This window comes from Epinephelus moara, chromosome 17 (genome assembly GCF_006386435.1).
Source record: "Epinephelus moara isolate mb chromosome 17, YSFRI_EMoa_1.0, whole genome shotgun sequence".
Taxonomy (NCBI): domain Eukaryota; kingdom Metazoa; phylum Chordata; class Actinopteri; order Perciformes; family Serranidae; genus Epinephelus; species Epinephelus moara.
In genome coordinates, this window is record NC_065522.1 from 21,749 (window position 1) to 35,889 (window position 14,141).

At 42.1% G+C, this 14,141-nt stretch overlaps 2 protein-coding genes across 3 annotated transcripts in view; both read left to right on the forward strand.

The window, feature by feature from the left end:
- The window catches only part of LOC126404646 (uncharacterized), an 11,827-nt gene extending 3,240 nt beyond the window's left edge, over positions 1–8,587 (forward strand). The window contains exons 5-7 of the mRNA XM_050068026.1: positions 6,060–6,161; positions 6,281–6,637; positions 8,396–8,587. Of these exons, the coding sequence (XP_049923983.1) occupies positions 6,060–6,161; positions 6,281–6,637; positions 8,396–8,587 (651 nt within the window). The remainder of the gene's footprint in view (positions 1–6,059; positions 6,162–6,280; positions 6,638–8,395) is intronic.
- Positions 6,972–11,547, forward strand: LOC126404217 (uncharacterized). Of its 2 annotated transcripts, XM_050067277.1 has the most exons (4): positions 6,972–7,392; positions 8,396–8,974; positions 9,078–9,221; positions 10,215–11,547. In XM_050067277.1, exons 2-4 carry the CDS (start codon positions 8,612–8,614, stop codon positions 10,293–10,295), a joined length of 588 nt encoding a protein of 195 aa, XP_049923234.1. In that variant the 5' UTR covers positions 6,972–7,392; positions 8,396–8,611; the 3' UTR covers positions 10,296–11,547. The 2 variants fall into 2 exon arrangements, with proteins under 2 accessions (XP_049923234.1, XP_049923233.1); XM_050067276.1 differs by lacking the exons at positions 6,972–7,392; positions 8,396–8,974; positions 9,078–9,221 and adding an exon at positions 9,605–9,689.
- The last annotated feature ends 2,594 nt before the right edge of the window (positions 11,548–14,141 follow it).

Sequence of the window (14,141 nt, forward strand, 5' to 3'; positions counted from 1 at the left end):
TAGATCAAGACAGACCTCAGGAACAGGCTGCAGGGGAAAAGCCTAACTGCCTGCCTCCGCATCAAAATAAATGGTCCCTCTGTGGCTGAGCTTGACTACAATAAGGCTCTGGAAGAGTTCTTTGAAAAGCCCAGACGGATTGCTTGCACTGATCCAACCTGCACCATGTGCAGCAAAAAGTAGAAGAGGTCACACAGCACAGCATACCTCTTCATGTTTGCACTTTTTTATTTATGTTAATTTATTTTACTTTTAAATGTGACCAGCAATGGCTTGTTTTAAGATTCACTAGGATTTAACTTAAGTGAAAACAATTATTTATTTTAATTGTATTTTTTTTGTGTTTGTTAAAACCGTATTTCAAGATTGTGCCTTTTTGTAAGACTCTACGTTTAAGTATTGTTAATAAATGGCTTATAATAACACATAATAGTCATAATTTCAAAATTCCTGTCAACTTTTAACATTTTTTTTTTACAAAAACACGGTGGGCCGCCGGTGGGCTTCTCTACCACCAGGCTTAGCAAGTTTTCTGGGGGAAACCCTGCAAAGTCTTTCATGTTAAGGTTGATAACATCATTTGGGTACCTAAAAAGTGTACATTTGTGTTAACAGCTTAGGCAGGCATGCATGCAACTGGTGGCCAGCAGCAAATTCCCAGAGGCTGACATCAGTGAGGAGATAGAGCAGGTGACAGGCAGTGTGCACACTGACCGATCCATTTCAACAGGATACAGAAGTGGGAGACAATAAGCAGTACATTTGCACAGGCACTTTGACAGATGACATACTTACCAACCAGGTCATAAACAATGACCACTCATACTGTACATCTGTGGAAGGCCAGGCCACACAGGCTGGAATCGGGACCCGGTTCTTCCTTCCCAAATGGCCCCTGGCCCAGAGGGTAAACTGTCTGTAGGCAGTCAACCTAAAGAGACTGATGGAAAAGAAATGTATTGGTTAGATTTAGTAAATAATATTTGAACATAGGTGATGTACATTCTGATAGACGGGATGATGACTCTGATATAATGTATAAGATTAGATTAGATTAGATAGAACTTTATTAATCCCTTGGGACGACTCCCTCAGGGAAATAAAGAAAGATGATATAAGATGTATGTTTGATATTTTTCTATATACTTTATTGAATTGTTAATTGTTTTTGGATGTTTATCACCCTGGGCAGTTTGGATGGATAACCACACCTGCCATCATAGAGCTTATCAGCCTATTGGTGTGCATGATGTATAAATATAGGTATGTTTTCCATTTGTGAACATTGTGACCTGACGAAGATCCAAGTAGGATAAAGCGTTGTCATTATTATACTTTTGTGGCTTGGAGTAAGTGTGCAGAAGTTACCTTTTTTCATAGTGTTAGTACAACCACATGTTTCCATACATTTCCTCTCCAGAACTATTACTATAACAATTTTTTAAGATCATAAACAAGTTGTTTGTTGTCAGGAAAGATATAACAGAACGTCTTTTTTCTTTTATATGTGTCCACTTGTTAGAGTGTGAGAGTGGAAATCCATTTGGATGTTATTCAATTCAATTCATACTTCATTAACTTGATGTTAACTTGAGCCTTGCTTCATATCCACTTCTCTGTATTATTCTGTATCACCTACAAAGTACAAAATATTGAATCATTCCTTTCAGATTCCAGAATATACGTCAACTGTGTATTGCTAATCTCACTCAAAAGTGAGACATTCAAACGAGGATGAACCCGTTTGAATGTCGGACATCAAACTGTCTGCGTCAGGGTGTTTTGACAGCGGTTTCCCAAACGTCGGGTTCATAACGTGCTGCACAACACGATGTAAACAAACTAACGTTACGTATAGAAAGCATTCATGTGGCATTATATTGTTACGTCAAGCCTCTCAGACATATTCCGCATCTAACTGGTTCGTTCACCAGTTGCAATATGTAAAATAGTCAGCGACGTGAACCGGCGAAATAAAGATAGGTACCAGCATCGATAGCTAATAACGTTAGCGGTTAGCGTCAACTAGCTAGCGCTAAGGGTTAGCTAGCAATTAGTACCGGAGAAACGACATAAACAAAGACGTTTCGGCCAGACAACAACTGTATGTAAACAAACAGCACGTGGAAACATTGTTCATATTCCTGGCCAACACCGTATACGGTTAGAGTCATTCGCCCGCGGTTACAGCTAGCTTGACTTACCTGCTGTTGACGGGACGCTGTAGCGTCTCAGCTCTGACATCCCTCAGTGAAAGCATCGCTACCTCCAACACGTCCACCTCCCGGCACAGGGTGCTGAATGAGCGCACCATGGTGATGCAGGGGTGGTCATGGAGAAGATTGTCCAGACCAGCCTCCTCCAGCAAATGGACTCTGGCACCGTGGGCATCGGTGTACTGACACCACGTAATGTTGCCGACACGCCCTTGACCCCAAATCACCGGCTCAACCACTTCTTCCTCCCGTACCACTGCTCGATTCCCACGCCTTATAGGCTCATATGCGTAGGCAATGGGGCTTGTCACAGACTCAACAGGCCTCTCCAGTTCGTCTTCCTCCATTGTCAAAAAGTGTGGCGCTCAACCCGGTTCAGAAATGTTCCACTGTCTTCGCTTCACTGCGATTGCTAGCTTGACAACCACTCCGCTGACGTCACGTCCGGCGACACAACAGACAAAGGGCGGCCCCTTTGTTTTAATAACAGCTGAACTTAAATGACAGGATTTTGAGATTCCTTTCATTTTCAGTGTTTAAACTAAAATTATCTTTTTAGGGTGAGAGACCCTCTTTAAATTATGAAAACTATGTTTAGTGTTTCATGTCCTCTTTAACGGACTAATGATGCGTTCGATTGCACTCGAAACTCGGAAAGAAGTGGAAAAGGGCGTACAATGCAGCAAGAGTTGACACCTGCACAGCTTGCTATGACGCATGCAGGATTCCCCTTGCTGGTGCTCGCTCTCTCGCTCTCTCCCTTAAGTAGCTTATGTACTTCCCCAGAAGTATTTTTAAATGCTCGAAAGACATCCAAACAAACATCAACTTAGTGTGGCCGGCCATTTTTTTCCGAGGTTGCGCAATGAAATGCATTTACCTCGGAAGTCGGAATTTCCGAACCGGATCTTTCCGAGTTCCGAGTGCAATCGAACGCAGCATAACGGGCAAGGTAGCCTATCACGTTGCAGTCGCGGTCAAATGGAAGACCGCTCGACCTGCTCAGAGACATAACGGAGGAACTTCATCGCTCATTGATTCGATTTCAGGGAGGCGAGGGGAGGATGTATTTGCCGTAACGTTAACCAGCCTTACCATCATAACCATGGAGTACAGAAAATATCTAAAGGATGGGGCAGTAATTCCAACTCGAACGGAGAAAAGGTGGAGATGGTAACGCATCATTGCATTATGCTGACAGTAACGTTTGCAAAGTGCATGGCGAACTGGCTAACGTTAGCTAGCCAGCAAATCACATCACGTTAGCTAACTGTTGGCTAAGCTAGCTACGTTACTTGATAGCTGCGAGCTAACGTTAGCTAGCTAACAGTTAGCTAGGTGGGACTGGACTTGGAAGTGTATTTGAGCTGCCTAACGACGTTAGTTTACCCAGGCCTGCCCCCCTCCCCCCCGTTTTTCCAGGGATTCTACCAGCTAACGTTAGGTGATGGGCGGGGTATGATTAGTGAATTGTCTTCAGCTGTTGTGTAACATAATTACGAAATCCCTTGCAGGAATGTCAGAAAGGCCACTTCAACAGCCAGGCTACCAGGTCAACAATGTGTTCCGATGACACAGGTATGTTATGCTTAATTACCTTCTTTTCCTCTACTGTTGAGTTGTTGTCCTGTGCTTTCGACTAATTTGGCAGGGTCAAAATCTCCAGTGTGTTTCCTGGAATTCCTGTGTGTCTGTAGTTACGGTTACCTGTGTTGGGGGTTATCCGTTACAACTAACGCCATTACTGTAATCGGATTACTTTTTTGAGTAACGGAATAACAACGCGTTTTGCGAGGCACGTAGTAACGTTATCGTTAAATTTTCAAATGAGTAATCCGTTACTTTTGCCATCGTTTCTCTAAAACGGTCCACCAGCCAGGTTTGTGAGCATTTTTCAAGGCAAATTATTTTTGCGACTGGGACGGAAAGAGAAATCACCATGCAAACTGTGTCTGTTTGTCCCACCTCATCCCTGCCTGCGGGCTCTGTGTGTCTGTGTCGGTGTGGTGCGGTGCGGGGCTGGTCTGTGTGTGTGTGTGTGTGTTTGTGTGTGTGCGCGCGCGCGCGTGCGTGTAAGAGTGCGCGCGCACGCGGGTACACCACTCTTACTTTGAAAGAGCTATAAATGGAATATTGTGTACGTCATTCTTGTTTTTAGCCTTCAGGGTTTAATGATTGTGTCATACTCTTGCAATGGTGGTTCTGTAATAATGTAAAACAACTTGCCAGTGATTCACAAATGGGTTTTATTTTATCGGGAACAGAAAAATAATCCAAAACTAATCTAACGCCGTTACTTTTCTCAGTTAGTAATCCAGTAACTTAACGGATTACATTTAAAAGTAACGATACCCAACACTGATGGTTACATGGCACCAATGAACTCATTAAAGCTGGTTTTCTGGACTTACCAGATTATTCAAGTCCTCATGCAAATGGCTAAACCGATATCCATTATCATTACCCGGATGCAATAATCTGTTTTCTCAGCGCATGTAAACATCAAAATCAGGTTATTTAATCAGATAATGCCAGTTACTGGTTTTGGTCGTCATGTAAATGTAGCCTGTGTGCAGTGTCAGAAATTAGCAAGGGCCACGGGCCATTTGGCCCGCAATTTATCCAAGAATGCCCCCAAAAACCATGTTCCGGGGGCCAAAATTGCCCCCAAGTTTTCGAAACAACTATATGTATTTATATTTTTAACAGTATTACAATCTGACATTAAAGTATAATTTTATTTTCATTAAATTAATTTACCGTCACGTCTACAACTCATTTTCCAGACATAATCAACGAGATTGCACTGATTACGTGAGAGTAATCTGACAGAGAAGGGGAGGGGGCTTTGCTGTACCATAAGTATAAATTAACCATTTCTTGGGTGATCTGTGTCTACACAATGACAAATTAATGAAAAATTAAGGTAGAATGAATGTTAAATTTTAAATTAACTTACTTCCAGGATTGCATCTAAGGAATTTATAGTAATTTGGCCTTTTTAACAGTAAAAGTAACTGTAATGTGGTGAAACATTAGTACTGCTATCAGTAGATTAATGGTTAAATCATCACATTTAAACTGGTTGAATTATAGGAAATCTGAGTGATATTTTGCAACCATAACTTTATGTAACCCATTATTTATTTCATTTATAGTGGTTTCTACTGAAGAGTGAAGACACTATCTTAGTTGGTTTTGCTTTTCATGTGCTTATTGTTAGAACATAATTACAATTTTTTGATGGCCCCCAAACATTTTGAAAATGCCCCCATTTTTTAGACCGTGGGGGCCAAAATTGCCCCCAAAATATTTTGTTAATTTCATACCCTGCCTGTGTGTCTGTGATATGGTGTGCCCATCCATTTCATAAGTTGTCTATATAAACAGTGCGTTCCAACGACATGTAAGAGTATACGTTCTTCTTCCTCCTCACTAGCTTTGGTTACAGCGTCAGGCATGAATGAATAAATGAATGAAGAGTTCAGTTCAGGTCAGGTACATAAAAACTCCGTTTCTCTCTTTCTCCACTGACCACTGTGGCCACAAGAAAGGGTGGTGTGCATGTTCTGTGTTACTCACCTGGCTGCGTGCTAACCTATATTGTCATTGTCGTCTTTTACAGAGTTCTGCAGCAACAGTCGGAATGGATGATGGTGACCTAGAACAGCCCGCCACATCTGCAACCAGCCTCCCTGGACAACAGTGCGGTCTGATGACACAGGTAAGTTAACAATCTCTTTCTCCACTGACCCCTGCGGCAACAGGAAAGGGTGGTGTGCATGATTTGTGTTACTCACCTGGCTGTGTGCTAACCTATATTGTCATTGTCATCTTTTACAGAGTTCTGCAGCAACAGTCGGCATGGACTATGATGGTGACCTAGAACAGCCCGCCATATCTACAACCAGCCTCCCTGGACAACAGTGCGGTCTGATGACACAGGTAAGCTTACGTTCTCTTTCTCCACTGACCACTGTGGCAACAGGAAAGGGTGGTGTGCATGATTTGTGTTACTCACCTGGCTGTGTGCTAACCTATATTGTCATTGTCATCTTTTACAGAGTTCTGCAGCAACAGTTGGCATGGACTATGATGGTGACCTAGAACAGCCCGCCATATCTACAACCTGGCTTCCTGGACAACAGTGCGTTCCAATGGCTGAGGTTAACCACAACCTTGCCCTCCATTCAGCTCCACATCCTCCAAGTGAGGTACTACAAACCCCAAATGTTGAGGAGACAAGAAGACAGCACGAACTGTTATTAATGACTTTAAAACTTAAGCATGGACTTACCGACGAGGCACTAGAAGACACCCTTAAGGTTATAAATGTGATAAGCGGAAAGCATGCTGTGTCTTCCAAACTTTTTTTTTACAAGTCATTTGATGAAATTAGGAACAACATCCAGTTTCACCATGTACACTGCGTTCCAAATTATTATGCAAATTGTATTTAAGTGTCATAAAGATTAAATTTTTTGTTTTTCAATTAAACTCATGGATGGTATTGTGTCTCANAGCCGAGAGGCTTATTGCCATGTCTGTAAAAAGACAATAAATATCACCTGGATGGGGGTGAATGCTGTCAGGTCCCACATGGAGTCCAGTGGCCACCAATCAAGAATGCACCGACGTAGTGAGCAATTGCCAATTTCCATGTTTTGTAGTAGCGCGACGGCTACATCACCGCAAACCTCCACCGCTTCCCCACAAGCCACTGCCAGCAGTAGCACCGTGAGTAGACCTACGACGACAGACGTCAGACAGCACGTCTGAAGCTATGCCCCACTTCAGCGTTGCGAGCTGAGGTGCTGTGGTGCCTGGGAACAGCAACGAAACACCACTCATACAGCTCCAATGAGGGGATAGGAGAGCGCTTCAAGAACATGTTTACGGATTCAGAGATAGCAAAAAACTTTGCGTGTGGCAAGGACAAGACGAGCTACATCATCAAGTTTGGTTTAGCGCCATACTTTAAGAAGAAACTCATTGCAAGTGTAAACAAAGCTGGACCGTTCATCCTCATGTTTGATGAAAGTATTAATACATGTTCAAAAAAAAACAGATGGACATACACGTTCGGTATTTGGAGGATGGCTGTGTGACATCAAGGTATTTTGGTTCTGAATTCCTGGGACATGTGAGGGCAGAAGACCTGTTGCAGCACATCAAAGTAAGTATATTTTCTTATAATTATTAATTATGCTGTTGAGCGCGTGTGCCATGTTTATCCCCATATTGATTAAAACCAGACGCGGCCCGTCACACGGGCACTGAAGCTCAGACTTGACGGGGCCCGATGTAATTCTCGGTTCGGACCGAGCCCATACAGATCCATCACATCTGGGAGCTCAGAAGAACAGACAAGCAGCCCACTCGAGCAGAAAGACAGTAAAGGGACTGTGTGTGCGTGTGTGTGTGTGTGTGTGTGTGTGTGAGAGAGTGAGAGAGAGAGAAAGAACCAACAGTAAACCCCCTCACCCCCATTCATTCAAAGGAAATTTATTAGTTGTTGGTTTAAGCATTGATGAGGTAATCGCTGTTAGTATGTTATTTTCTTTTCAATGATGTTCCTCGTTACATGTTTATTGCTGTATTTATGAAAAAACATCAACCAATATTGCATATACATCCATAATTCTTATAATGGCTAATTAAAGAATACTTATTTTTACACTGACATATTCTTAATTAGAAGTATTTACTCAAAAAACCTGCATTTTTACACCTAATTTGAATTTTATTTGAATACAAATACAAATACTTTTTATCCCTCAACAAATAAAAATACAAATACAAATACTGGATGCTTTGCACACCCCCATCTTACATAGGGGCATTGATGTTCATGCAAAGCATTTGAACATTTTCATGTTTCACATTTGTGATGATTTAATCGATTTAGCCTACTGTTCGTCTGTAATAGTAGCTATTATATTGGCAGATTTATTTAATTAAAAGACAACAAAGCCTATGACTTATCTCCTTGTCATATGTAGCCCAACACCTGGCTCATGTTGTACTTAAGGAAAATGTAATGCCATAGTTGTAGGCTAAGGTTGTCTGAATTCTCAATGTTGAAGCATGTCTGTATACTAAATGCAGTTTATTTCAACAATTTTTTTATTTTAACTTTTTCTTTTTTTTAACTTTTTTTTTTCCCTGTGTGTTCACAGGAATGTGTTGCACAACTGAACATGAGGCAACTTCTGTCGGTCGGAATGGATGGCCCAAATGTAAATTTTAAGCTGATGGATCTCCTTCAAAAGGAGCACGCTGAGCTACATGGAGGTGCTCAAGTCATCAATGTTGGCAGCTGTGGACTGCATACCCTCCACAACGCAATGAAGGCAGGCTTCACAGCATGACAGCTTGAAAAACTCCTGCGAGGGATGCATTTTCTATTCCACAATGTTCCTGCCCGGAGAGAGGACTTCACCAACCTTACCAGGTCCTCTTGCTTTCCCCTTCCTTTCTGTGGCCATAGATGGATCGAAAATGTTCCAGTGGCAGAGAGAGCAATAGCAGTTTGGCCCATGCTTCAAATGTACGTGGATGCTGCAGAGAAGAAGGTCCAAAAACCCAACACGGCCTCATACGACACCATCTTGGCAGCACAAGGGGACCCTCTTATTATCCCGAAACTGCAGTTCTTTCTTGCCATATCAAGAAGCTTTAACCCCTTCTTAACCAGATACCAAACGGACGAGCCAGTGTTGCCATTTTTGGCCAAAGATTTGACCGAGCTCTTGATGGTAATTATCACTGTTAAGATTTTGATTAATTAATTAGAATTTGATTAACCTGTATCAATTGATAGGAATGATTTGGTTACTAACTGCTTGTTGTCATTATAAGAGTTTACTGCGGCGGTTTGTGAAACGGGAGATCCTACAGGACCGAACCCCCCGGCAGCTGACCCAAATTGAGGTGTCTGAGGAGAAGAACTGGGTCTCCCTTAGAAATCTTGACATAGGCCTGGGTGCTGAGTGTGCCATCAAGGTAATTTTGTTGTAGGTTATTTGGTTTGGCTTTTTGGAGGTGTATATGTGTATTGTGATGCTTGCACAAATCAACCAGCAAATGCAGTATGTTCAGTACAGTATTATTATTATTATTATTATTATTATCATCATAAGAAGTTTATTCAGATTTAGATTTAAAAAGTAAACATTTCCTGTCTAATTATTGACATGCATGTTCCTTAATGTTCCTTGTCAGGAGCTTCTGGGCAAACCAGGATGCAAGATAGGTGAACTTTCTGTGCTCACCTTCAGGCGAGAATGTTTGCAGTGCCTGGTTAAGGTGGTTAGGAAGCTGCAGGAAAAATGTCCCCTGAAATTCCCTGTGGTCAGGCAGATTGCTTGTTTGGATCCCACAAGAATGAACAGAGATCCTGAGTCACACAGATGAAGAGTATAGTACAAACGTTCATCCAGGGAAAACAGTTGACAGGTGGCATTCCAGCTGGTAAGAAAATATTGTATAGGGACAGTAGAAATGGATAGGTTATGCAAATTGCTTAAGGTCTTGTGCTAGAGATTTCATTTGTGGTTNAGGAAAAATGTCCCCTGAAATTCAGATCCAGTCAGGCAGATTGCTTGTTTGGATCCCACAAGAATGAACAGAGATCCTGAGTGGTGCATCACACAGATGAAGAGTATAGTACAAACGTTCATCCAGGGAAAATAGTTGACAGGTGGCATTCCAGCTGGTAAGAAAATATTGTATAGGGACAGTAGAAATGGATAGGTTATGCAAATTGCTTAAGGTCTTGTGCTAGAGATTTCATTTGTGGTTTTCTGCCTTTTTACTCTGAGAAGCATGAAAATGTCTTGCTTTTGCCAAATTTAAATATATGCACTTGTAGCTCTATGTGGATACTATTATGACATGCTGTGATGTATGTACACTACAAAAGGATGATGAAGCAGTTGACTGGAATGTATTACTGACATGAATAATTATATCTTAACTTTCCTGTCAATATTGTAGGTGATGTCATCATTCAGCAGTTCACGTCCTTACTCTCTGTTGAGGGCAGAGATGAAGAATTTGTGTCCTTTCAACCACTGAAGCAGCGTCTGGATGTCTTTCTGCACTCCAAACTCAGCACGTCCCACCCTGAGCTGCTAAGGTTCTGCCAAAGTGTTCTCCTCCTCTCCCATGGACAAGCCACCGTAGAGAGGGGCTTCTCAGTTAACAAGGAGGTGGAAACGTGTAACCTTCTTGATGAATCTCTTGAAGCACTGAGATTAATTTGTGATGAGGTCAGCGGCTGTGGTGGCATTCTCAAAGTGCCTGTGACCAAGGAGCTCCTGGCCTCTGCTGCTTCAGCAAGGTCACAGTACAGGCTATACCTGGAGCATGAACGAAAAAAGAAAGAGAGTGCTGCACAAGGACTCAAGAGGAAAGCAGCGGAGGATGAGCTTGAGGACCTCCGGAACAAGCGCCGGGTACTCAGCAGTGTGACTGAGTCACTCCAAATAGACGCAGACAAGTTAGCTGACATGGCTGAGGGAAAGGCAGGAACGAAGATGGCCGAGCTAATCACAAAGTCTAACACTCTTCGCAGAAGATTCAAAGACAAAAAAGCTGAACTGCTACAAATGGACAAAATAATAGAGGAAAAGGCCACACAGTTGAGGCACTTGTAACTCACTCTCTCTCTCTCTCTCTCTCTCACTCTCACTCTCACACTCACACTCACACTCACACTCACACACACACACACACACACACACACACACACACACACGGATAACCGTACACGTGGAATCAGTAATAGGAAAACATACTTTTTTTCTTTTTCTGTTAGAAAATTGTGTTACTCTGTTAATATTTTGGTGTTTGATTGCAGTTGTTGTACAATTTTATCAAATTGATGGTTAGTTATTGTGTTGCTTGGCAACAGTTACGTATTCCACATATGCAGAAGTTATGACCTATATGTCAGTTGAGATTAATAGCATGTTTGTCACAGCAGTGTGAATGGTCCGTCCTATGACAAAGGTTCAGACATCCTGGAGACACTGTCAGGTTTAAATCAAAGGCTACAGATTTTAGCTTTACATCCAATAAGGGATGATTATTTTCTCAAAGGTCATGTTTCCTCATCAGTGTCAGATATTGGAACTGTTAAGCTGGCAGCTAAGGAAGCTCTTCATAACCCTCTAGTTTCTCCTTTCCTCGTCTCCTCATCCAGGCTGAGATTCTCAGTGTCCTGAGTCACAGGAACATCATTCAGTTTTATGGAGCTTTGCGGGAATCTCCCCCTCTCAATTCATCTCTGATTTTATCTCAGTGTTGGACAGTTTTTCTCTCTCTGTTTGAACTGTGCATGTGTTAAATGTTGAATTCATTTAAACATTTCTGTTTTTAACTTTTTAAACCTTTTCTGATTTTCATTTGTCATTCTGTCTTCATTGAGATAGAATGATGGTGAAAGAGAGTGTAGCGCTGGATGGTGGTGTGTGCTCTTCCTACACATAACAATGAAATAACTTTTTGTCTTGGGTTAGGGTTAAATAACAAATAATTGTGTATAGGTCAGTGTTTTTATTTAGGCAAAAAGGTAACAAAGTATCTAGTAACTGTTATAATAGGTACTTGATTTGAATTGTAAGCATTACACTTACTCACTCAGAAAGTTAAGTAAGAAAATTACAGTAATCCGTTACTTTATAATTAGTTACCCCCAACACTGAAGTTCGAAAGGTTGCCACCACAGTTGCAGCTTGAAGTCGTGTTGGTATTAAAAAATATTGTGACGGTATTAAAAAAGGTATTAAAAGTATTAAATTCAACTTAATAATTTCTGTATAAACCCTGTAATGATCACATGAAACAGGGTGGTTTCTTTATAGTATTTCCACTTACACCCCAGTTGAAGGACATCATGGAACAAACTGAGATAGTTAGTCAGTTGACAAATAAAAATAGTGCTCACTCTGGCCTGTATTCTGATATCACGGATGGTGACCTGTACAAGAAATGTGTCCAAAGCAGTCAAGCTCAATCTGCTGTCCATATAAACCTTACATTAACTTTTAGTTTTGATGGTGTACACTGGTACACCATCAAAACTAAAAGTTAATGTAAGGTTTCAAGAAGTTTCAAGAAGTCGGCATACAGTATTTGGCCGCTTCTATACACAATCAGTGAGTTGCCACCTAATTTGAGAGCAAAGCATGTCATGTTGTCAGCATTATGGTTTAGTTTTGAAAAGCCAAATTGTAATACAGTCTTGGCACCCTTTGTTGAGGAATGCAATAAAGTACACCAAGAAGGATTTGACTGGATCAGCACAGATGGGGTTCATGGCAGATCAAATGTGTTTCCACTGGTTGCTGTTTGCAACTCAGTAGCGAGGCCTATGGTCCAAAATGTAAAGCAGTTCAATGGCGAATTTGGCTGCTCCTATTGTTTACAAAAGGGCACTGTTACAGCAAAAGCTCGAGGTCACGTTAGAGTGTACCCCTATGAGGAGAATACAGAACTGCTCAAACAATGGAATTTGCTAACGAGGTTGTAGCAACGCACACCCCTGTTAATGGTGTAAAAGGACCATCTATTCTGTCTGCATTACCATCTTTTGATATCATACACGGTTGTGTACCCGACTACATGCATGCCTGTCTTCTTGGTATAGCAAGGACATTAACAAGTATGTGGGTTGAAAGTGACAATCACGAACACCCATGGTACATAGGAAAACGCATCCCAGAGATAGATAGCACACTTCTGCAAATCCAGCCCCCCTCATGTGTGTCCAGAGTGCCTAGATCTTTAAACGACAGAAAGTACTGGAAAGCACATGAATGGTTTATGTGGCTTCTGTATTACAGCATACCTACACTTAAAGGGATTTTACCAGATCGCTATCTGTTGCATGGGAAAGACTTGTGAAAGGTTTAGCATTGCTCCTGGCTGAAAGTGTCACCCCACAGCAGATCTCAGATGCAGAAATGTTGCTCAGAATGTTTGTGAGGGACATGGAGAATCTCTATGGTACAGCTTACATGTCCTACAATGTCCACCTTTGCCTTCATATGGCACAAAGTGTGAGAGACTGGGGTCCCCTATGGGCTCACTCAGCTTTCGTAGACGAGTCATACAATCAGGACCTTCTTAAAATGATCAAAAGCACACAAGGAGTTCCTTTGCAAATAGCAAGAACCTTTCAAGTTCAAAAGGCTCTGCCAACGTGTGCCAAGAAAACTTTAGCTAATGCCTCTTCTGAAGTTATTGAAACCTTTGAGGATTTGGTACAGCAAAGGCGGGTACAGCATGCTGTTAGATGTGAGGAGGTCACTTCACTAGGGGGGACTAAGAAAGTGGAACCAGTGTTTCCCATTAATTAACGAAACTATGGCGGACCACCATAGTTTAATTTGACCCGCCATAGTTTCTAAATAAAAGATTTAGGCTGCCGAAAGTATTGACTTCTCATGATATAAATAATATCTCGAACGCTGTAGCGTTTTGTGCCGATGTGCTCAGGCTGTCAGATCCAGCGCTCGACAGTGCGAGCGTTTCACTCGACTAAAAATAAGTGTGTGCGAACTGTAAAAAATATTTAGGGGCACATGTGCGCAAAAAAAAAAAATCAGCCGAAGCAGCCTATATTTTTGTCAATAAAAAAATATGATCATCTAACCGCAAATGTTGGAGGAACTCCAGTCGCCTTCCCTCTTCCCCGTGAGACACGGTTATGGGCGGTTTTCCAAGCCACTGTCGGCACAATGAATATAAGTCCCACTGTCGGCTGGGTGGAAATAAGTCAAAGGGCTCTAGTTTCCCGGCGCGGCGCAGGGTGGCGCAGGGTGGCAAACCCCGCGCAGAGCTAGTTTTGAGCAGCACAACCCGAGGCGCGCTCAGTTTGGTAGTTTGGCAGACCGAGGTGCGCTGAGATGGGTGTGG

Coding starts and splice junctions, on each gene's coding strand:
- LOC126404217 (XM_050067276.1), top strand. CDS start 9,629: ATGAAGAGTATAGTACAAACGTTCATCCAGGGAAAACAGTTGACAGGT. Junction 9,690..10,214: donor GACAGGTGGCATTCCAGCTG/GTAAGAAAATAT, acceptor TCAATATTGTAG/GTGATGTCATCATTCAGCAG.